Raw genomic sequence first — 25754 nt, forward strand, 5'->3', positions numbered from 1 at the left:
ATCATTTTGGTTATTTCCTCAAAAAAAATCCCGCAACCTAAAATGCTATATTTTTGATAATAGATCATTAAATTTGATCTAAAACATAGACAAATAAATTCACAAAATTTATTCAAGAGTGTAACATAATGCAAAATTTATTCAAGAGTGTAACATAATGAATTCTGAAAATCAAAATCGTAAACTAATTTTCCTTTTGTTACTATATTAAGCAAATAAAATCAAACCATCTTAAGTCAAAATAGACATAACCCTCAACTATTTTTCCTTCTTTTGCTACATGAGACAAATAAATTACAAAATTGATTCCAGAACATAAGGGCATTGTGAAGACAATCTTAAACTAATTTTCTTTTTATTATTATATTCTTTGTAATTCTTCCTAGTAGATCATCTAATTGATTTTCCTTCTGCTTCTTTCCTCAAAAAATCTCTCCCCGTGATGAACTCTAAAGTTTAGATTTATTAAACCAAATTTGTCTAAACAACCATTTTCACAAATGATAGTTTAAAAATTATAACAATAAATACTAACCAAACTAAACTATTTTTTCTTATATTACTATATTCTTGATAATAGATCAACATAGACAAATACATTTACAAAATTGACTCAAGAATATAACATTGTGAATTCTCTAAAGGTCCATTTGGTTCCTACAAGATGACATGAATCTGTTTTTTCAAAATCTACATTTGAAAATTTCTGTGTTTGTTTCAAAATTGGCAAAATGGAATTAGCATACTAGACTTCCAATTTTGCTTCAAAACTAGGTTTTCCAACTTTCTACTAGCAAGTAGGAATTGAAAATCAAAACACACATCTTCAGAGTAAAACAAACTTAAACATAAAAATGTGTCTTCACAAACAAGTAAAATACCAAAAAATCAAAATGAAGAATTGCAAAACCTCAGAATTTTTAAATTCCATGAACCAAACAAACCCTAAAGTATTTTTTCTTATATTACTATATTATTGATAATAAATCAACATAAACAAATATATTTACAAAATTGATTCTAAGAATATAATAGTGCGAATTCTGAAAATCTTAAGCTAATTAATTTTCTTTATCAGTGACTTGCCACTTCAGTGGAAAAAAACAAACGTGATGAACTCTAAAAACCCCATGCCTACAACCCTAGACCAAGACTGATTTACAAATAGGTAGACCGTAGAACGTAAAAACATTAGCCTCCTCCGTTTTAACTGTGGGATGACAGCTAATATTACCGCAGACATCTCCACCACAATTCTGACCGCGAGTCAATCAATCGTCAATCGGTTGACATCAGCGGCAGCAGCAGCAATGCCCATCGCCTACATATGAAAGCAAACAAGCTTCTCTTTTCGGATGAATTAGAGTGAAAATAGGGACTGTAGCCGTTATTCCCAAATCAGGCCTATATCTGTGGTGGGAAGGAAGGAAGGAAGGAAGCCATGGAGGATGTGAAATGGGCAATCTTGTGCACAGTGGTGGCGGTGGGGGGAGTAGGGTTGTACTGGATCCTCTACGTCCTCGGTGCCGCTGAGCAGCGGGGAAAACACGCCGTCGAGCTCGGCGGCGGATCCCTCTCCCGCAATGAAGTTGCAGACAACTACAAGGAATACTCCACTTTCTTCCAGAAACCCAAGGAGATCGAGAAGGGCGAGAATGTGCCCAAACTGGTGGACACATTTTACAATCTCGTCACAGACATCTATGAATGGGGGTGGGGGCAAAGTTTCCATTTCTCCCCCGCCGTGCCGGGGAAGTCCCACAAGGAGGAGACGCGCCTGCACGAGGAGAGAGTTGCAGATCTGCTCAGGATTAAGCCCGGAGACAAGCTTCTCGATGCCGGCTGCGGTGTAGGAGGGCCCATGCGCGCCATTGCTGCACATTCCGGCGCCAATGTTGTCGGAATCACCATTAATGATTATCAGGTAAGAATTTGGAAATTTGCTTTTCGAATCAGATTTCCTTTTGCCGGCCTTATTTGAGGTTTAGCCCTCTCTGCACAACTCATATATGAATTTTGTTTCATCAAATCTCATTTGGAGCATCATGTGAAAGTTCTCCTCGGAAGCAAAATCTACGTCATTTACAGTAGATTTTCTGTGCAACTGCATGTATTTAGCAGTGAATCCAATATTTTATCTGTATTTACGTCATTTACTGTAGATTTTCTATGCGTATGTTTAATAGTGAATCAGATGTTTTAACTGTATTTACGTCATTTACACTGGATCGACCGCGCAGTTGTTCAATAGCGAATCTGATTTTTTTTTCTGTATTTACTGTCATTTACACCAAATCGACCGTGCGTACGTTTAATATGAATCCAGTGTTTTTCCTGTAATAGTAAATCCAATTGCCATTCATTGTTTACTTCAATTTACTTTTGTGTTCTCTCAAAAATATTTCTTTACTGAAATTCTGGAAAGGTTTTCTGGTAATTCATTCTGTAATAGTAATGGAAAGATTTGCTTCTCAGTTTCTAATTTTATAAAAATTACGCTCCTTGAAAATTTGGAAAGATTCGTTAATAAATTTTAGTCGTTGGCACATTTTTAGTCTTTCTTTCGTCCATTCTTTAAAATTTTGTTCAAATTTTTTAATTTTGGCATATTACCCTTGCTCATATCCCTGGTACTGCTATCAGGTGGAGCGAGCCCGTAGCCACAACAAGAAGGCTGACCTGGATGGCCTTTGTGAGGTAGTGTGCGGCAACTTCCTTGACATGCCCTTTGAGAACGATTCTTTTGATGGTGCATACTCCATCGAGGCCACATGTCATGCCCCACAGTTGGAGGAGGTGTACGCTGAAATCTACAGGGTGCTAAAGCCAGGACACTTTTATGTCACCTATGAGTGGGTCACTACCCCCAAATTTAACCCCGACAACGCTGAGCACGTCGAGATCATCCACGGTATCGAGCATGGCGATGCTCTGCCTGGGCTGAGGAACTATAAGCAGGTGGTCGACATTGCCAAACAAGTGGGTTTTGATGTCTTGGAAGAGAAGGACCTTGCTCTGCCCCCCGCACACCCCTGGTGGTCACGCCTCAAAATGGGCAGGTTTGCTTATTATAGAAATCACATAGTCATTTCATTGCTGTCTTTTCTAGGCATTGCACCGCAGGGTGTGGTGGATGTGCACGAAATGCTCTTCAAGACAGCTGATTTTCTCTCCAGAGGTGGCGAGACTGGCATTTTCACGCCCATGCATCTGATGATCTGCCGGAAGCCAGACTCCAAGCCCAACATTATGTGATTGAACTAGGGTTTCAGGTGCAAAACGAAACCCTAAATCCCTAATGAGGGTTTGCAGAGGCCTGGCTGTGTATTTGGCCGGGATTGCACCAGAGTGGTGCATCGAAGCTCAGTGTTGTTGCTGATGATTTGTGACTACCGGAATTGTTTTTGTTTCCTTGCTTTCCCTTTAATTTAAAAGCATCGTTGAGGCTTTTGTATGACATTTTAAAAATTTGATCCGGTTTGAGGTTTGCTGCTAATCATATCTGTCTTTTTTATGGAGAAATAGTGAGCCTTACAAAAATGCTACAGTGAAGCATTGATAAGGTGCGCTGTTTTCTTTCTTTCACTGTAAAGGCTGTGGGATATTAAATTATGATCAGAGGCGAGGAATTGAATGTCCTCTCTGGATGTAATTTTAATATAATCTTTTTTTTGGATAGCTATTGCTTGAGTTGTTTTTGAATTATTTCATGAGCTTGTTATACTTGTGTTGCTGTGATCTAGCTTATTCTTAAAATAAAATTAGAACTGCCTTATGGGTATGAAGATGAATCAATTCATATTGTGGAGAAATAGGGATGAATCGTTTGCTCTATGCTTAATGTTGAAGTAGATCTACCCACTGAGGTTTTAGCTTTTTGGTAGGTATCTTGATCGTAGAAGTCCATGCAATCATGTTTTTACAGATCTAACTGTCAATGTCCATCATTTTTAGAAACATTACTGACCTGGTGAATATCAATTGGTTGTGTTGCTTGAACTTTAATCATGCGTCAAGGTCAAAGGGCTTCAGGTTACATGGTATGAACATTTCATTAGATGCATAGTTCTTTTTTATCTCTTACTGCTGATATACTTAGCTTACTCTTATTATTGAAGGGGTATGGAGATTGCAGTTTTCAACACGTTTTTTAGAAATAATGGAAAACAATAAAGCATTTATATTGGTGAAAGCTCATTTGTTTCCAAAATAAATATGAAATAAAGGGTTGCCAAGATGTTTGCATTTTATTGTTCAACCCATTGTTCTTCTCATTATAAATCAATCATTATGCTGTTAACAGATCATAAATGCATATCGTTTCAGTGATGTAAACCAATGTATATATTGCTTGTTTACCTTGCCTTTTAAAATCTTCCTTACATTTCTTTGAGGTGAAAGGATAGTCAAAATAATTATAAGTGCATGCTTGGAATTCATTAGCTGTATCTCTAACATTCATTTGTGGCATGTTTTAGGGATTAGAAAGCTTGATTTTAATCCCCAAATTGAAGTCCAAATGTTTAAAAGTTGTAGGTGTAGAATAACACGACTTGAATCCTCAGTACAGGCAAGGAAAATTATAGTCACTAGTTTAAATCTGTCTTATTACAAACATAATAAACAATGGTGGTCTTACCAATAATCCAATCGTGTGGGTCTTTAACATCATAATTCCCGAAACTGCTCATCTTCTTGCTACTACCAGTATACGTTCTGTGTATGAGTGTGTTCTTTGTGCTAGGCATCCACAAACTGAAAGCTGGCTCACTGGCTGTTAGGACAAAAGAGAATTGAGATTCTTTAGAGAGCTTTGAATTTCTGAGACCACATGAAGTATTGATTCCACAGGATTGAATCTTCCTCAGATATCTAGCAACTGAACCACAGATCCTGTGAAGTAGTAGTCTATGGTCATACACCCTTCTGTCCTTTAGGTTCTCACCAACTCTGAAACGTGTTCAAATGAAGTCAACCGCAAACTATTAACTTACTGAACCTATTGATAGCTTCTTTGAGATCAAACCAAAACTCAATTGCTACAGAAAATATAAAAAACAAATGGAAAGCTAGAGCCTTGTTTAGGTCTATGATGCATGGTGCCCTGCCTATAGACTGGCAAGTGGCCTGTAGCATAAAGACAGCATGTACTCACTGAATGGATGCAGCACAAAATTTTAATGAATTAATTGAAAACTTGCTGTCTAGTATGTACTCAGCCAATCTTATCAAACTCAGCCCTTTAATTGCTTGCTTCTTTTGCTGTGCCCCAATGCTTAGAAGCGAGCTAATGATTGGCTTCATTCTTCTTAGTCTTACTATAATTGGGAACCCTTCTTTACACGAATCTTCTTAACATCATTGACATTTGCTAGTGAGACAAACGAGCAATGCCCACTTCTTTAGAGAAGCAGATTGATTTTAAGGGGCAATGCCCGTATCTGTATATAAGCAACTAATCCAATTGCCTCTTTGCATTTCAGATCCCTTTGGCTCCTGACTCGCTTAGTTACCTCTTGAAGTCTGCATCTCCTAGTTTTGGATATTATATGGAGGTATTAAATATTAAACATTTTGCTAAAATAAAATGGAAAATTTTCTAGGTTGTGTTTATTTTCTGTTGTTTATGCTGGTTTATAGAGTGAAAATGATAATGGCTGTGTAATCATTTTGTCTAATTGCCGTCTTTTTAGAAATTTTCAACACATTATTCTTTTATTGACAATTTGCACACAGTAATTGACGAGGAAAATATGTCCTATTTGATTGTCATTTAACTGCAGATCTGCTCTATGATTATGTTTGTATTGAAGTTACGGTATCCAGAGTGGCATCAGAATGTCACTTTCCACAGATAGGTATATCTAACAGTTTGAAAGGGGAGCCGAGATAAATGCATAGGGGAAGCTTTGGCGTTTTAATGTCTAAAAGGAGCCTTAACGTCTAGAGAGAGGGTCCCATTAGAATCCATTTCCACAAGCACAAAGTCTATTCTGTACAGCATACAGGCAAAACTGTAGTGCCTCTCCCATTTGACTTTTGTAAGTCGTTCTGATGGATGCAACCTTGCTGATCTTTTGTTGTGATGGATCATGATTGTGACCCTGAGTGGTCTACACCATTGAGGTGTTTAGATTTATGTTTCTGTATCAGTTGCTTTGATTATGCTTTTGACTGATTTTTGAGATTATGATGTGATTTTTGGTTCACTGAGGTTTGTGCCAGTGGTTACCAGGATCGATGTGGTATCATGAGGTTGTTCTGTGATTACCCTGAGATGTGTGCAGAGATTGCACTATGTACTATTACCATGCTACACGGGACTAGGTTCCTGTAGCAGTGGTTAGTCATGGTTATGACTATGGTTGTTTATATGTTTTAAATGCCTTTTTAATGCAGAGTAATCAATCATTATTAAATGCCTGAGTAATTAGAATGGATTGTTCTTGTTGGATTATTTGGTTATGTGCTGCGGACATTTACCTTGTTTTATTTTGATCTGAGAGATATCTGTTCTTATGTGATGATTTACATTTGAGATGACCTGAGGGTCAAATGTTACTCTTTGATTCCAGTATCATAGATATTAGACTACTATGTTGTTCAGTTAATCATATTGCATGATGATGCTATTTTGAGATGACAGCGTGTTTTATGATGATATCTGGTTATCTGGTATTTGGACATACCTCCGATTTTGTTATGTGATAGATTTAATGCTATGGTTATTTACTTCATTCTTGCGTTGTTATGCGAACGTGAGTGATGTAAATAAATTGTTTTAATATAATTAAATAAATGGTTAAATTAGGTGATTTAACGCATTATTGCTTCGGCTCTGTTATTATATGCAATTGCACTTGATCGTGTTGTTTAGTGTGCAGAATTATATCCCTGGCAGTGGCACATGGAGTTAGTGATTCAGCCGTTCATATTTTACCAATGTTGCCTTTGTATGGTCTACGTATCCTTAATTAAATGTTTAATTTAAACCTTTTGGTGATTATTAAATCCGAACTCATTTGCATTATGTGATTAAACCAATAAGCGTGTCTGTGCATTTAGAAGTTCGCATTGTCGCGAAAGTTATTAAGGAGATTTATGTGTTTTTGTGTTTTCGAGCTTTTTAATTGTTTTATTTTAATTTTTGGCAGCTTTGCCATAGATGAATTCCTATTTATAGGAATAGCCTATTTTCGTTTGGGTCGATTTAGGGTTTAACTGGATTAGCTGGTTAAATGCCCTAATCGATTATTCACCCAAAAAGTGAATAAGTATCCAAAAGGAATTTAATTCCTCACTTCTCACTTTTGAATTGGAAAGTTGAAGAGTAAAATTCAAAATCCTCTTCATGAGGATTTACTGTTTTGTTCGTTGTGGGAGCTACGGGCGTGGGATCGTCGCGAGGTTGGGCTCGTTGGATCAGCTTCGGGAAACCTTGGATTGACGCGATTTTCAGCTACTTCTGCGAGATATTTATTTTATGGTTCAGATTCCCGTTTTGCCCTTTTGCCTGTGAGGTAGGGCTTTCCTGTTTTATTGTTTCTGCTCCGTTTCTGCTTCTGTTTTTTGTAGCTGTTTGTTTGGAGGTTGAGAACTAGTGTTCCCCTCCGTTTCTGTATGTTAGTTCTACCCGGTTGGGCAGGTATGAACATTTCCCTATTTTTCGAGATGAGGGTTTGAGATTTTGCATTGTTATGCTGGCCGTTTTTGCCTACGGTGTTCGTTTCCATTTATTTTTGGATTTTTGGAGTTTTTGAACCCAAAGGCCAAATAGGTTTTAATTTTGAAGTTTTTTCAAAATTTGGGGTTTTTACCTCGTTTTGCATGCCACCATGTTTTCTCGGATTTTCTTGGCACATTGTGGGTCGTGGACTTGGATGATCCGTTTGGGTATCAGTTAGACCACCTCTGCACTTTTATGTTGCATTGGGATGCGTGTTGCATCCGTACTCCCGACATTGTGTTCGGTTGAGTGATTTTATACCTGTTATGGTTTCCTTTAGACCTTTGCTTTTGTTTCGTGAACGCTAGGATTCGTGTAGAATCCATACTGTCGGATTGAAGCCAATTGAATAAGTTCATGACTTTTGGTCTTGTTACATCATTGGATTTCGTGTAGAATCCATACTCTCGAATTGAAGCCAGTTGAGTGATTTTATGATGTACGATTTTATTGGCTTTGGAATTCGTGTAGAATCCGTCCTCTTGAGTTGCTTTCAGTTGGGTGTTTTGTTTTGCATTGTGTTCTCATTCCTGTCCTTGTGTTATGATCTTTGTAATGGTGGTGCGCCACACATGAGTACGTACGCGTACATTTGTTGGGTGACTTGCGAGGCCCGATCTTCTGTGGATTTGCCGTAAGTTATGATCATTAGGGTTGGGATGGGAGTTCATGCCCACGGGCACTTGTCGTAGGATGAGCATGGGTAGGGTAGGGTAGCATATAGAGGGGGCTTCTATCTCGCAGCCTGGTGACCTTAGTCCCATAGGGTTGGCAGAGGAAGTTTTAACTAAGTGATAATTAAAGAAAATGTGTGATTGGTAATAAAACTTAAAATAATAAAATGTGTGTGCGGGGCTCTCCGTTGAGGAGTTGAAATGCACGATCCGAGCTTGGGCTTGTCGATGCCAAGCGACTCTCCATGATGTCAGCCCCTACTTAATAGCCTTTTGAGTGTCTGACCAGGACCTGTACTCCTTGCATTGTCTTAGGTTCTTGGTTGCAGCCATCATACTGTCTGGTGTGAGTGTTAGCCATGGATGTTGTTTTGTGTGTTTGTGGTTGGATCATTATCTCCATCAGCATGGCGGTTGTGGACCTACAGGTGCCACGTGGTTGGGAGGCGTAGCTACCTTCACCACTGCTAGGGATCAGTGTATAGAGACGATCTTTTGTCCTAGTGCGACCGTTGCTAGATGTCTTCACTTGGTACTTCGGGTTCTTGTGATTTATGCTTTCATTGGGATGCTTGTTTATCATGTTTAGATGATGTTATTTTATTTGGCGCATTCCCTTATTATGATGTTTAGCATATAATTAGGTGATGTGATTTGCTTTAGTAGTATATCTGTTGCTTACTGCTGTTTAGCATGTGATAGGTGATGTTATCTACTGTAGGATTATCTTATGCATTATCAGTAGCATGTTAGATTTCCTTGTGCTTATATTGTTGCATGTTTTTAGTAGTGACGTCCCTATTATGACAGTACCGACGATTTGGTCAGTGGCTTAGGATGTTACGCGCAGAGGATGGCTAGGACCCATGATGGTCTTATGATGCTATTGACGGTTGGGAGGAACCGCGCATTTACTTGGTTGTTTAGTTTTGAAATGTATTTTGTTCATTGCGATGTTTATTTCAGTATGTGCTTTGCTTTTATGTTTTAGATGGTTAGATGTTCCTCTTTCCTTGCTGTTAGTGCTCTCGAGTGTTCATTCCTTGATTTACGTGGATCCGGTACTCCCCGGTGTGGAGGTTTCCTTGTTTGTTTAGCTTTTTGTTTGCATTTTGTGTCGCGCTGATTTGTTTCCTCGCGCGAAATTGTATTTTCCTCGCGCGAGACTGTTTCTTCCTCGTGCGAAAGAATACACTTCCCGCGTGAGAATGTAAATCTTCGCGTGGCACGCAGGGAATCCTCGCACGAGAATGTGAATCATTGCGCGAAGCTTCGTAGTCCTCGCGCAAAGTGCGCACTTTTTCGCGCGAAGCGGTGAAAGATCTCGCGCGAAACTCGAGACCGGTTTTCTTTCTCGCACGAGAAACAGGGGCTATCTAGGCTTGTCGGATGAAAGTTCAGAAGTTGGTTTTGGACACCCTTTTGGTTTTACACCTTCCTAGTTCAAAACAGATTTCCTAGGGGTTTAAAATATATCGTTTAAGTATTAGTTGACGTATATTTAATTCTTAATTCTTATCATTTAAGTATTAGTTGACGTATATTTAATTCTTAATTCTTATACTTAAGATATATTTTAATATATGCGACAAATCGTTTGAGATAGGTTTCAGACCTCTCAGAGATAAGTTATGGATTTTAGGAAATTTCAGGGCTTCAGAAATCCAGACTTAGCCAATTTTCAGGGCTTCAGGATTTTAGGCTTAGCCAAATTTCTGGTTCCTGCATTTTACCCTAGCTTGGTGTTTTGTTGATGAGTGGTTGTTTCTTGTGCCCTCATCAAGTGCGTTGTCGTTGTTGGTTTTGTTTGCATGTGTCAATTGGGTAGTGGCGTTTGGAGATTCGCTGGTTGTCGGGATTGTGGCGAAGTCTTCTGTTGCGATCGTTGTGATCCCTGTATGATGTTGTCATGTGCATTCATACTTGTAAAAAAAAAATATCTTGGCTTGATTTGAATCCTTGTTTCCAAGTATCTTCGGGCGGTGCATTACAAAAACTATCAGATTTATATAGCAGACACAATTTTTCCTTTCTCAGAAGATGAGTTAGTGCACTTTTGGAAGTGACGGCATTTAATTTTTCGTAGCAACTTTTTGGACCACGCTGAGTGATCCATCATTAGGATGTGGAAAAAAAAAGGGAGCATAAAGATGGAGCATTAAGTGTGATCCAAACATTAATGCAAAAGGAATTATATTGTTAATTTCAAAAGCACACCTAGTACACTAACATCATATCTTCCAAAACATTGATGCACAAGAAATCACATAGTTATTTTTAAAAATACCTAAATACACTCATATCGTATCTTCCAAAGCATTGATGCACAAGAAATCACATAGTTATTTTCAAGAGTACACCAAATACACTAATATTATATCAAAACAGTGATGCACAAGAAATGGCATAGTTATTTTAAAAAACACACTAAGTACACTAATATCGTATCTTCCAAAACATTGATGCACAAGAAATCACATAGTTATTTTCAAAAGCACACTAAGCTCACTAATAGCATATCTGCTTTTATCTGGTTTCATGCTATAGTAAACCTTTGAACCCTACTCCCAGCTGTGGATTTTCTTTGTGTCAGGTAGCTAACTTTACTGTTTTACAGGTCACACTATCACTAGTAATTGTCCAGCAGGCCAAGATAGCCATGGAATGCAACGAACGAACAATACTGTTTTGCTTTGAATTTGAGTAAGGTAATTTTCTACTGTTTCCATTAACTAAATGATGTTGACCATGCAAAGGCGGGTCCTTTTCCACTATTGTCTATTCAGCAAGGTCATAGTTGATTCCAGTGTACCATAAATAACATCTTATAGTAGTTAAGATAGTAACATCATAAAGGCACATAGTTCGCATTGTGCCATGATGTCACCGTCCACATTTTGAAATCTCACTCTTGATAGCCATTGAACTATTGTAATCACTCACTTCATTGTAAACTTAAACATAAAGCATACAGATTATATATTGTGAGCGTCCACAGAACTGAACTTTGTTTCATGAGACCAGTGGCCAGGAGCTCCCTTTTTAACATTTTTTTACTACATTTGAGAAATACTTTAATAATTTATTCTAAGTTAGAAAGCATTTTTGTTAGAGGTGTAAGTACATAAGCACTTTTTTCAGACCATTAAAGTATAAGAGAAAGGGCAAATATAATTTTTGAATTCCTTTTTTGCTGGATGTGTTTTGTCTAGTACAGATTATACACGCTTTCACAATAGTGGGGTTTGTGTGCATTGCCTTACCATGCAATACGGTTGCCAATGGCATAAAAATGCACTTCACTTGAGTGTTTTCCAAATTTATTAATTAATTTAAAAGTTACACAACATCTATTCTGTGAGTTTTAAATTAATTAATAAATTTAGGAAATGGTCACATTAGATACATTTTTCTGCTGTATAACTATCTTCTTCCGTATTGAGGTATTTGGGAATGGTGTGGGACCTTCAAAACTTTTAGGTTTTAATTTTTTCTATATATCCTTGTACTTGACATTCTTTCATTACACCCGAAACTCTTGCAAACCTGGACACTAGAACATTGAGACTCTAAAGGTTGACCTCCTGGGCCAGGTCAACCTATTCTAGCTAGTTCAACCCAGGTTGATCTATTCTAGCCAAGTTGACCTATTCCAGGAGATTCTTGTGGGGTTGGCTCTAGTGTCATTTTACTCTCTTGATAAAATCTCGCTCATTGTAGTTAGCTCTTCTGGGGTAATTTTGGCAACTCACTATAAAAGGACATCAAACTCCTCATTTTGTGCACATGAACAAAGAAAACAAGCAAGAGGCAAGCATGCATGGACACCTTAATTTGGTAGGGAGAAATCACAAGGTGGAAGCAAAGGGCTAGTTTCTTATTCTTCATTACAAAGTGGGGCTATCATTCTACATTAAGCATTCAAACACAACACATTATCATGGAGATGCAAGGGGATCTTGAAGATGGTTAGAGTGTTGTAACCTTGGGGGCTTGGTATGATTTCTAAACTATATTCAAATCAAATTCTTTGTACCTTCATACATTTACATACATTGCACACTAGATGCTTGTTTTTTACTCATAGAGTAGATTCTTAGCATTTTAGCATATTTATATTCTAAATCTACAAATCTAGGATACACACACACTACATACACACACATTTTGCTTAATGGCTATTCATGGAGGTGGAAATCACCAAAGTAGGGGATTGAGTAAGGCAAACATCTTTATAGCCACCCACACACCAAATCTATCATAGGGTTGCAAGATATCGAATTGGTGATTACAGATATGGAAACTACTCCTCGAGAGATTTCTAGAGAACTTGGTTCAACTTCATTACATTGTCCCCAGAACACGTCAACCTTGCCGAGAATCATTTTGTTAGGATTAATCACAGACAAAAATAACATTTACATGCAAATATAACTAATATCATAAAATAATAAATCACATAGAAGAGAACACAAGACACAGTGATTTAACGTGGTTCACCCAATTCCTGGGCTACATCCACCAACAACAAATCCTATATTATTATTATGCAGTGATTACAATCTGCAATCCCTTACAACTCAATGCCGTTACAGGAAGCTACAATATCATTATGCATTATGAAATCCTTAACCATAAGCCATTTTATACAAGCTTTTGCCACTTATAATATTAGTGCTAGAATAAGTCATTCAATAGAAAAATAGCAACTGATGCCTTTTATAATAGTGAGTCATTTTTGGCTTTGGGAGCGCTGCCCTTGAAAATCTCCACAAGGGCATTCCCCCTCGACCCTACCATGTACTGCAACAGGGGACGCACTTGGGGTGCTGCCCCAAAACCCTGTCTTGGGGTGTTGCCCCCAAACCCCTATAGAAATAATATAGGGGGAAATCACATTGAATAAACCTCTGAGTCTGATTAGGCTCCACATCACAACAATCTCCCACTTGGACACTGATCATACCACTGCTAAACATGTAGCTCCCACTCAAATATCAAAACACCCTAGACTTTGTTGTTCTTTTATTCTGTTCAGTTTAGAAAACCAACCAAAGCTAAAGAGGAGTTCAACTTCTCCCTTGTTAATGCCTTGGTAAACATATTTGTTGGATTATCATCTATATCTATCTTCTCCAACTTTAATTGTCCATCATCCAAAACTAATTGAATGGAATTACACTGCAATTGTATTTGTTTTGTCTATGAATGTAGATAAGATAAGATAAGATAAATTTATTAATGTCCAACATGAGACCAACAAGGGTCTAAGGGACTGGAGCAAGTACAAAGGGCAAATGCCAACAAGGGGGAGCACCAAATGGTGTTCACAAAAAGAGTGAGCGTGAAAGCAAAATAACAAAAGAACCAAGAAAAGGAAGAGCAATAGCTAAGAACTCACAGGCGAGAAGTAGTTTAGAATGGAAAGGTGTGCATTAGAGCAATTAGGTGCTCTGGAAGGTCACCTCTGAGGTCTACAGAAAGTGATAGTAGTAGTAGAGAGACACTGCCGAGTGTGATCTCTACGGAGTCTCACGGATTTGGTGTGAACCGAGATAGTGTAGAGTAGAATTCTTGGCATGATGAATGACACTTTGGCTATCTATCAAAAAATAATTATCCATGTGTGGATGTAACAATTCTTCCACGAAGAACTGAAGCCATATCATCTCCTTGGTTGGCTCTATAGCAACAACATACTCTACCTCTGTAATGGATAAAACATTCATCTTCTGTGATTGAGAAACCCGATTCATTGAAGCCCCACCAATAGTAAATACATAACCTATAGTACTCCATCTGGTATCAATATCTCTAGTCAAATTTGAGTCAGCATAGCCCTATAAATCAGTAGGAGAACCCCCAAAATGTAAACACTTACTGAATGTTTGTCTCAAATATATAAGAATCCATTTAATTGCATTCCAATACTCAATCCCTAGATGACTCATATACCTGCTAACAACTCCCATTGCATGTGCAATATCTAGCCTTATACATACTGTAATACCCCAAAATTGGCTCATTGCCATTATACCAATTCTAGTCTATTTTTAATAATTCCAAAGTCCTATTCTAATAGGCAATTCTCATTCTGCTCTTCGCTACTTGACTTAATTGTCAGATGCAGAAAAACCCTAATCTGCATTCATCATATTTTTTATTTAATTCCTATAGTACATACTCATATTAGTTGCATTAAACGTACTTGATTAATATTTAATTTAATTATTAAGTATTTATACTTTAATTAAATTAAATTATATCCTAAGGCTAATATACTATGGAATTAAATTTATTTAATTTAATAAATATGCCTATCTTAATTAATTAAATGTAATTATTTAATTAAATGAGAAAGGTATTTCTAATTAATTAAAAGAAATTATTTAATTAAATAGAGTACTTACTTCTAAATAATTAAATAAAGTTATTTAATTAAATGGGAAGACATTCCTAATTAATTAAATAAAGTTATTTAATTAAACAAAAGTGTCTCTAATTAATTAAAGATTATTTAATTAAATAGAAAAAGTAAATATGAGAGCATATTTCATTTTATTAAATTAAATATCTCAACAAAATCTCTCTTCAGTTCAAAAAACGGGAATTTCCAGTTCACTATTGATAAAAAATGAGTTAACACAGTTAACTCCTTTTTCTACTCAAATTAAAACAGTTAACTCATTTTTCTACTCAAATTAAAACAGTTAACTCTTTATTTATCTCAAATTAAGTCTGTTAACTCCCTTTAACTTGGGAATCTCCTTTTATGACTGAAACTCATCTTCAATCCTGACCGTTGATCTGAATCGATCTCAACCGTTGATGGATTCCATGAAACTCTATTTAAGAGACCCTCATCTCTTCATTTGAGAGAGGATGAATTGATTTGCTATCGAATTGCTGTTGAAATTCATGCTCATATTTACTTCCATTTCTTGCACACATTCTCATTTTTAGTTTAATCTCATTTTAGTTTAATCATGCATATGCTTAATCTAGTTTGCTTCATTTGTTCTTAGATTACATTGCATCTTTCATTTTCTTAGATTAATCCGTATACTCATTCTTAGCTTAATTCCATTGTCAAATCCTTCGTTCTTAGAGGGTCTGGTTGCCTACACCTCGATTCTGAGGATATTAACAAGAAAAATCCCTTTAGATAGAAGGCAACAGGTCGCTTTGCAGGGCAAATTTTGGATGTACAATTCAATGTTCATTCCGCGATGAATCCGCAAATAAGGACCGTGTTGAAGTGTGTGTGTTAGTATAGGCCGCATTTTCACGCATACATTTCTGACGCCCACCGTGGGGCAGGGAAAATCAATTTTTCTGGCCTCTTTTTGTATTTTTTAAATCATTTTTTTGTTCTCTGTCCGTACTGTTCCGTACAGGTTCAAATCTTTGCGCGAAACTGTTTATTTTCGCACGAGGATATAGAATCTTCGCGCAAAGATTCTTTCTGCATCGCGCGAGAAAGTTCTTCGGCGCGCGAATCTTCGCGCGAGACTTTATTTTTTTGCACGAGCTAAATTTAATCTCGCGCGAGCCGGATTTGATTTCGCGCGGGCTGTAAAACTTCTTCGCGCGAACTATCAGGAATTTCGTGCGAAACTCTGCTGACAGAGGCAATTTTTTTGCATTGATTTGCGTGTTTTTTTCTAATTTTTCTGTTGACTGTTAGCAGTTTCTAGTGTTTCTGTGTTTTGTCTTGATTTTTTTTTAACAGCATAGTAGCGGTTTCAGGAATAATGGGAAAAGCGTGCTAAAGTTGTCAGGAACAGGTAAGAATCTACTAAGCACGTTGCGAGGATCACCAGGTAATCTTCATTAGCTGATAACATTTCATTTGGATCTAAAACAAACATCTTTCGTGTCGAGCTTGTGTGTTTCCTTCTGTACTTCCGTTTTACAACACATGCATAAACTCATACTAGGGTGTAATCTCTGTTAGTATTCATTTAGCAGGCTTAGTCTTTAGTGATAGATCTGATTAACTATCTTGGGTTATTGGACTCGCTAAGTTGCCGGCCTCTCGTTCCACCCTGTGGTTGCAAGCTTAGCGCCACGTTAAATAGGGGAGGGGTCTACAGGACATAAGCGTTGAAGGCTCCACAAGGCAACCCTTTTGTGCTTTTTAGAACTCACTAATTTCTGAGTTGTGGACTCGTTTTGGCTTGTGTGAGGGGTTAAATGTTCCACATCTTTGGACTCACCTCACATTAGTTAAAGCGTTAAGTGTACCACCTTGTGCTTTTTGATTACTTTTAGATAGATTTGCTTTCGGGAATTAACATTTGTACACACATAGTAATTAAGCCCCCATGAACACTATTTGTGGATCTTGAGGGAGTGGGTTCTTAGTGAAACTCCTCTCTAAGACGGATTCCTTATGGGTGGGGAGGATACTTTGAGCATCTCGTAGATAGATGAATCTTTGACTTGTTGATTAAGGCATCCTTTCTCCGGAGAGGTTGATAGATCACAGGAAGATGATATCATAGATCTTTAAGGAATAATCTTAGTCTAGCGTGTCGGATTAATCTATTTTCTTTGATTGAGCTAAAGGTGAAACGGTATCAGAACCTTGAATCTGGAAGCTAAGTCCCCTTGTGGTATACTATTGTGAGTCGGTCACCTTTAGATAGGGTTAACCGTAGCAGACAATCCCTCTACAGGGAAAACTGTGATGACGGAACCTCAAGCGGTAATAGCCATTTTCGCCATGGTAGTGACAACCGCTATATAAATGTCCTTGTGGAAGAAATCTCCACGGGTGTGGTTCACTGTGGGTTGTCAGATCTCCCTAGCAGCTCTTGAAGATTAAGTTCTCAGACTGTGTCAAAACCTCGGTGCGCCGGGATTGGGGGTCACCCCTGTGAGCTATAAAAGTTGCAGAGTCAAACCATTATTAAATGCCTTAAAGAAGCCAACTTTTATTTTTCTAAGGAACATGTGCGATGATTGCAAAATTCTTTGAAAATGTACACAAATAGCTCTCTTATGGATTAAACACAAACTAAGTCACTTGATTGTTCATGCGCAAGGTTGCTTTTGCCCTTGCTCATTGTCTTCGGACATGCTTGAAATCACTTGCTTGCTGTTCTACGTGCCTGTTTATCTGCCTGGTTATTGGATCGATAAAATTTTTTGTCAAAATTAGTCGCTGTTGTGAAACTGTTCTGTCCGTTCGCACGAAATCATTTTGGTTTCGCGCGAAATCATTTTTCTCTCGCGTGAAATCATTTGGATCTCACGCGAAGCCATTTTGCCCTCGCGCAAAATTAAAATTCTGTTGCGCATCTTCGCGCTATACAGAAACATTCTCGCGCGAAATTAAAAACTGTTACTGATCTTCGCGCGGGCCGTAAAACTTCTTCGCGTGACCAGTAAAGGTTTTTCGCGCGAAGTTTTGTATCAGCATTTACAATCTGGGTCTGTTTTAGCTATTTGTAGCCTGCACGCTGTCCTTTTTTGCATCCATTTATCGCTCTCTGTTTGCAAATAGTCCTGGAACAGCGACACTTTGCTTAATTGAAAACTTGTGTCTTATACCTTGACTAGTCTCGTCTCATACATCCTCGTCTTAATGCTTGCCATACTTTGTGTTGCAGTGGTCATAATCTCTGGCTGTTTTAGCCTTTAAATCAGACCATTTGTGCCTTAGTGAACAGCATTCTTGTTACTATCTTGTCCTTTTTGAGACTCAGTCTTAGTATAGTCCTTGTCTAGGTTCTAGCTTCGTGTCCTTGCCTATGACTGTCACAACCAGAAGTGGCAACGTGTTTTATCCTGATAACATTAGACGTGGTCGTGCTAGGGGTCGTAACCGCAGCAAAGGTAGCTTACCTTTCGCTACGCAATCCATATCTAGTTTGGCTAGTGAGGCGTCTTCACGGTCTTCCTCACCTGCAAGGTCATCTCAAGATCAACGAACATTTCCCAATTTGCAACAAATTGGGAATCTTTTTTACCAAAAGGATACTGAGACAGGTAGGAGTCCTGCATTCTCAAACACAATGTATGACCCTTTCTCCACGGACCCTTTTCAAACACAACATACGGAAACTGAACAAGTTCTTATAGTGCCTAATCGTGAACCTGAACGGGGTAGCCATAGTCGATATCAAGAACAACCTAGGGATGACAAGGAGAAAGAGAAAGAAAATGAAACTGATGAAGAACAAGAAGAGGTGGAAATCCTTCCTGAACACATAGCAAGATGTTGACGAGACAAAAAATTTCAGAAGGTCATGGGAATCCTAATCAATGAAGAGAAAGAAAAGTACTTTCTCAAACTCACCCAAGAGGGAGCTAAACTGCCCACACATTTCGATGTGGAGACCATTATCACACGTGAAGAAGAAACCGAGACCACTAAACTCCAAAAAAAACTGAAAATTATGCAAGACCAATTGGCTTAGATGATGCATGAGAAAGAGAAACCTAAAAAGACATACACATTGGACACTATTTGTTCATTTCCATTTGACAAAAGTATAAACATGCCGCCTTTCCCAAGAGGTGTAGAACTACCCAAATATGACAAGTACTTTGGTACTACTGATCCCCAAGATCACTTGTGGGAATTTTGTGCTTTATCTATGGAGTTTATACACAATCAAACGTACCTCATGTGTTTATTCCCTAGAAGCCTAGGTGGTCAAGCTTTGGAGTGGTTTTCACATTTACCTCCTGGCATCAAGACGTTTGACAAAATTGCTAATTCATTTGTTCAGCAATATTCTCATAACATTCAACACCCTGTAAATATTCGAGATCTATGCAACCTTAAACAGAAGGTGGGTGAGCCTTTTCTCACTTTCCTCCAACGGTGGAGACAGCTTTATACCAAGTACTCCCGTAAAATCCCAAAAACGGAGAAGCTCGACATTTTCACCGATAACCTCTTACCTGATTTCAGGTATAGAGTTCAACTACAAGGTTCGCGTACCTTTGAAGACATGGTTACGCAGGCTATCCATATCAAAGAATTTATGGTCAAGAAGGGTGAGCTCACTCTTCAGAGAGACTCAAAACAAAGTTCCACTTCCAACAAGGATAAAATCAAACATGTCAACAAGAATCGAGAAATTGTACATGATGGGGTTGTTGATAATGTCACACCAAAACCTGCTAAAGCAGCATTTAATCTCACAAACTGCTTCAAAGCGGCCAAAAGTGCTGAGAAGCCTCCTCCTGACAATAAAATGTCTAGGAATAAACCGAGAAACTCATGGGCAGCACGACCCAAGCGAGAGTATACGCCTTTAGGAGAACCTTTGGATATGGTTTACAAAACATTGCTACAACACAAGCTTATCTCACCAATGGATAACGCTCGTCCCTATGATCCACAACCACGTCCACCATGGTGGAATGAGACCTCATTTTGTGAGTATCACCAAAACAAGGGTCATAAAACCATCAACTGTATAAACTTACATCATAAAGTCCAAGACATGATTGATGCTGGTGAACTTGTGGTAGATGGACATAACAAAAACTCGGACCACAAGGCGTTCAAAGATCCTTTCCCACCTTATGAAAAGGAGAGACTTCGAAACCAGAACCCTATAATAAGGTCAACTATACGTATTCCAATGATGACAATGTCATTCACATGGTTGAACCTGTAGATTTTGAATACTGTGACGTTATTACCATAAAGGGGAAACAAGATAATGATAAACACAAGACACCATTTGTCTTGAGAGGCCCTACTTTCAATAACATGGATAATACGTCTTCGCAACACTGTGCTAATGCTGTTACTCGCTCTCATGCGAAATTGGTGCTCAAGGGTCCTACATCTCCTACTTCAAATCTCGAACAACACAAGGACAAAGCCCTTGCTGGTCCATCCGGTAAAGGTGCAAAACACACGACGAACTTGACTGTAACCAGTTATAGTGTTCTAGATCAATTGAAACGAACCAATGCTCACATTTCTATATTTGAGCTGCTTAAAATCTCGCCCGCTCATAAGCAAATTCTGGATAAAGCCCTCACTGAGACAAACGTTCCTCAGGATCTTGATCTTGAATGATTTCAATCCATGGTAGGTCACCTGACGTCACCTTATCTTATGACCTTCTCCGAGGAGGATGACAACTCACTGAATCACCCACACAATCAGCCTCTACACATTGAGGTTATGATCCACCAGACACGTGTTCGTCGGGTACTCATTGACAATGGCGCTGGCCTAAATATTGTTTTTGCAGCTCTGCTTAGACAATTGAGTTATTCTAAGGACTCTATCGATCCTCGATGAAAGATCACTATTAAAGCATACGATGAAGTAGAACGAAAGTCACTAGGTCTTGTGACTTTACCAATTCGTGTCGGTCTTGTCGAAAGGGATGTCACCTGTCAGGTGCTCGACATTCCCTTAGCCTACAACATTCTGTTAGGACGGCCATGGATACATGAGATGCACGTTGTGCCATCCACATACCACCAATGCATTAAATTCCCATTTCATGGCTCTGAAGTTACTATTCCAACAACTACTAGCTACACTTGCAATATGCTCAAAGCTGCTGAATCTTTCGTCCCTGCTAACCGTGAGTCTACTGATTGTCACAACAATAAGCTGAAACAAATTGAGCAGTCATTTAAATTGAAAGAAAATGGTATGGGAGAGTACCACATGGAACCAGTGTTATCATTAACATCAATTCCAGAATCCCCTCGACATTTTGGGAGACCCTCACTAGCAAAGAAGCCATTCGTATTGACACCTCATACCAAGTTTAATGGTTCTTTTGTCAAAGCTACAGTTCCCTTGGAAGATGAAAGAAAAAACAAAGCCATTGCTGCATGGCTTTACAAAGAAGAGTCTCCAGTAGACCTAACAGAACAAGTTCGAGAAATCATTCCTAAGAAGTATGGACCTGGTCTTAAGCTTATGAAGCGTTTTGGCTACAAGGGAACTGGCCCTATTGGGTGCAATAACAATGGTTTAATAGATCCTGTCAAAGCAATAGCTCGAAGCAACAGTGACACAAGTGGCCTAGGGTTCAAGAAGGTCCCTTTCCATTTGGGATCCAATAAATTCATACCTGTACCTGAGAGTTCATCTGAAAATGAGTCACAATCTGAATCAGGTACTCAAAAGGAAGAATCTAATGATGAGGATTCTTACCCTCATCCTATTCCTTATGATCTTGCTAAATTCTTTGCTGAGCCAGATGACTTTGTGCCACGTGTTAGCACTCTGGATGATACTAGTGATTCTTCTGAGGACAATACTGAGCAACTCGAATATCATTCAGAAAAGGGAGAATCTAGTCAGTCATGTCATGTTGAGTATTTGTGTAAGAATCCAGAGGTTGAAGGAGAGTATGTCCCTATCACTGTTGGGGAGTTCTATAGTCTCTCACCATGTAGCACCGATTCTCATGAATATGAATTTGACAATCTTTCAGAAGCGACTACTGATAAAGACATTGACCAAGTGCATGTCTATGAAAATCAAATCGAAGTGAGTGAAATGTCTAGGGATAGGTCACAGGGGTCTGGTCCAACTAGTGTCTTAGATTCATCAATTACTAATGTTCGTACTCCGAGACATTTGAATATACCTGTGGGTGAGGTCGCCGTAGGTCTCAAATTTTTGGTCCACACATTTAATAACTATACTGTGAACGCAATTGAACCAGCCACTACTCTCTCACTTGCACATCTTGAGCTTATAGACTGGAACCCCAATGCATCTAACAAAGTCCCCACGTTCCAGAATGACTATACTCTTGCCTGTTACCTAAACGCTATCGAACCTGTAACGTCTTCCACCAATGAGCAGAGCGTCAACATGACTGAGGCCGACATCAAATATCTTAGTCACATAATTAAAAAGAAAAATTGCAAGAGGTCGGATGGTGAAAACCACATTGTGGCAGTGTCGGATCCAAAAATAGTAAAAACAAAAGACGTATCCAAGGGTGAAAACCTCTTTGAGGCGCTTGCAGATGAGATATTTGATGTCCTTCCCAGTCACTTTCAGGAGAGATCATCAGTGTTAATAGAGCCAACACAACCGATTAACCTAGGCACAGAAGAACATCCTCATGTGATACATTTGGCTCAGTCATTGTCAACTGAAGAAAAGGAACAATTCATTGCCTTTTTCAAGGGAAAGAAAGTAAATTTTGCCTGGACATATTCTGACATGCCAGGATTGGATCCTAATCTTATTATGCACCACTTGTCCATAATGCCAGGCATAAAACCAGTTAAACAGAAGCTCCGCAAAATGCATCCTCATGTTGCATTGCTAGTCAAAGCCGAATTGGAGAAACTTCTGAAGGCTGGTTTCATTTGTGCAATTGATTATGCTGAATGGATATCCAATATTGTCCCTGTGTCCAAGCATGATAAGTCTATCAGAGTTTGTACAGATTTCCGTGATCTTAACTTGGCATGTCCTAAAGATGACTTCCCACTCCCTAATATTGATATGATTGTGGACATGATAGCTGGCTATGAGATGTACTCACTTATGGATGGTTTTTTTGGATACAATCAGATAAAAATTGCACCAGAAGATCAAGAGAAAACAACCTTCACATGTGCATGGGGAACCTTTTGTTGGAATGTAATGCCATTTGGTTTAAAGAATGCTAGAGCTATATATCAGCGGGCTGTTACTACAATCTTCCATGACATGATGCATAGAACTATGGAGGACTATGTTGATGATACTTTGGTCAAAAGCGCTAACGCAATACCCATTTGCACGATTTGGGACCAATCCTAGATCGTATGGAAAAGTTTAGTCTTCAGCTCAATCCTAAGAAGTGTGCATTTGGTGTCACATCAGGAAAACTATTAGGATATATTGTTTCTGCAAAAGGAATTGAAGTAGATCTAGAAAAAGTACAAGCAATAATGGACATGCCACCACCTCGAAACATCAGTCAGATGAGAGGACTACAAGGAAGGCTTCAATCTATTCGCAGATTTATTTCACAATTGGCGGATAAATCACAACCCTTCACAAAGACTTTACATAAGGGTGTGAAATTCAATTGGAGCTAGGATTGTGAGCAAAGCTTAACACAGATTAAACAATATCTTGTCAATCCACCAATCCTGATGCCTCCTATGCATGGGAAACCTTTTCTTTTATACATTTCAGCTACTAAAACATCTTTGGGAATCCTGTTGGCTCAGGAAGACAATGATAACAAAGAAAGAGCTATTTATTACTTGAGCCAAACATTGGTCTCTTATGAGAAAAACTACAGTATTATTGAGAAAGCTTGCTTGGCAGTTGTCTTTGCTTCCCAAAAGTTGAGACACTACATGCTTTCCCACACTACACGGCTTGTGGCTAAAATAGATCCCTTAAAGTATTTACTCAGTAAGGCAGCTCTCACAGGAAGATTGGCTAAATGGGTCATGATACTAAGTGAGTTCGACATCCAATATGTTGAACGCAAAGCTATAAAGGGACAGGCAATTGCAGACCAGCTAGCTGAGGCACCCATACCGAGTCTCCTACCAATAAACATTGATTTTCTAGATGAGTCAATTCTAACACTCACTCACCATACATGGGTTATGTTCTTCGATGGATCCTTCACACAACAAGGATCAGGTGTTGGATTTCTTTTCATCACACCACAGAAATACTCATTGCCCAAAGCATACAAGATTTTGTTTCCTTGTACAAATAACATTGCTGAATATGAAACTTTGATCAATGGTATGTAAATTGCAGCTGAATGGAGAGTAGATCAATTGGATATCTTCGGTGACTCCCAGCTTGTCATCAACCAAGTAAATGATGTGTATCAAAAAAAGGATGAAAAACTAATTCCTTATAAGCGCATGGTTGATGACTTGACGAAATATTTTGCACACATAACCTTCCAACAGGTTCCACGTACAGATAATAAAGCGGCTGATGCCATGGCCACTCTGGCTTCCCTTCTACAAATGCCAGAAAATGATCTCCGACACGAGTTCCTTGTGGAAGCATTACACTACCCAGCCTATGACACACCTGATTCCAAGATGATCTATTCTATTATAGGACAAGAATCATCCCACTACCATCACATCTATTCCTACCTTCGTAATCAAACCATTTCGGAAGGTTTGACTCGGAATGAGAAACGTTACCTAATCTGTAACGCTTCACATTATGTCATTATTGCTGACGATCTATATAGGAGGGGTCTCGACGGAACACTCCTTAGGTGTTTAGAACTCAACGAGTCCAAACGTGCACTAATTGACGTTCACGAAGGCATTTGAGGATCTCATTCCAATGGCCTAACACTAGCTCGCAAACTCCTTCGTGCTGGTTACTACTGGCCTAAAATGGAGCAAGAAGCTATTAAATATGCTAGGTCCTGCAAACAGTGTCAACTACACAGGAATCTCATTCATGCTCCAGCTAGAGAGTTGATTCCCTCTACTTCAACATGGCCATTTCAACAATGGGCCTTTGACTTGGTAGGATAGATTCACCCAACCTCTTCTAATGGACATAAGTTCATTATCACCGCTACAGATTATTTCACGAAATGGGTAGAGGCAGTCCCTCTCACAATTGCTGATGGCAAAACTGTAGTGCTTTTTATCAAAAACTACATCATCTGTAGATATGGTATATCGTCCTCAATCATTACTTATAATGGAGGACAATTCAAAAATAAAGACCTTAAGGAACTGTGCAAGAAATTTAAAATTACACAACATTGGTCTTCCATTTATTACCCCTGGGGTAATGGGCAAGCTGAGGCATCAAATAAGGCAATTCTCAAAATTCTTCATCGCACAGTCAGTAAGTCAGGGCGAGATTGGCATCTCTAGATCAATCCAGCCCTGTGGGCATATAGAACAAGCATTAGAACTCCAATGGGCACGACTCCTTTTGCGTTGGTGTATGGGGCAGATGTTGTGCTCTCGATAGAGATTGAGATTCCTACCTTGAGAATCTCTATGAAAGGCCTTATCACAGATGATGATTGTAGGATAGCCCGGCTTCAAGAACTTGTGTTGCTGGATGAACGACGACAAGTGCCTGTGATCATCTACGAGCATATCAACAAAGAATGGCGTGAAGCTACAATAGGAGGATTAGGCCACGTGACTTCCAGCTGGGTGATCTCGTCCTAAGAGAGAATCCTAAGAATCAACAACAACGAATGCAAAAGGGAAAGTTTGAACCAAACTGGCTAGGTCCTTACATCATTACTGCAGTATATGGATCTGGCGCCTATCAACTTTCTACAACTGAAGGAGAAGTGCTTAAAGAGACTATGAACACTCTCCACCTGAAGCGGTTTTTCAGTTGATTCAATCTCAGCAAGCTCTCTGTACATATCTAAATG

General features: G+C 38.7%; 1 protein-coding gene across 1 annotated transcript; it reads left to right on the top strand.

Moving 5' to 3' along the window:
* Window positions 1–1353: 1353 nt before the first annotated feature.
* On the top strand, window positions 1354–3682 carry LOC149532125 (24-methylenesterol C-methyltransferase 2-like). The gene is made up of 2 exons (XM_089809604.1): window positions 1354–1924; window positions 2644–3682. The coding sequence occupies exons 1-2, from the start codon at window positions 1442–1444 to the stop codon at window positions 3253–3255; spliced, it is 1095 nt and encodes a 364-aa protein (XP_089665730.1). The 5' UTR covers window positions 1354–1441; the 3' UTR covers window positions 3256–3682.
* The last annotated feature ends 22072 nt before the right edge of the window (window positions 3683–25754 follow it).

Source organism: Cupressus sempervirens, chromosome 11, assembly GCF_028749045.1.
Source record: "Cupressus sempervirens isolate cs-2001-9-10 chromosome 11, ASM2874904v1, whole genome shotgun sequence".
Taxonomy (NCBI): Eukaryota; Viridiplantae; Streptophyta; class Pinopsida; order Cupressales; family Cupressaceae; genus Cupressus; species Cupressus sempervirens.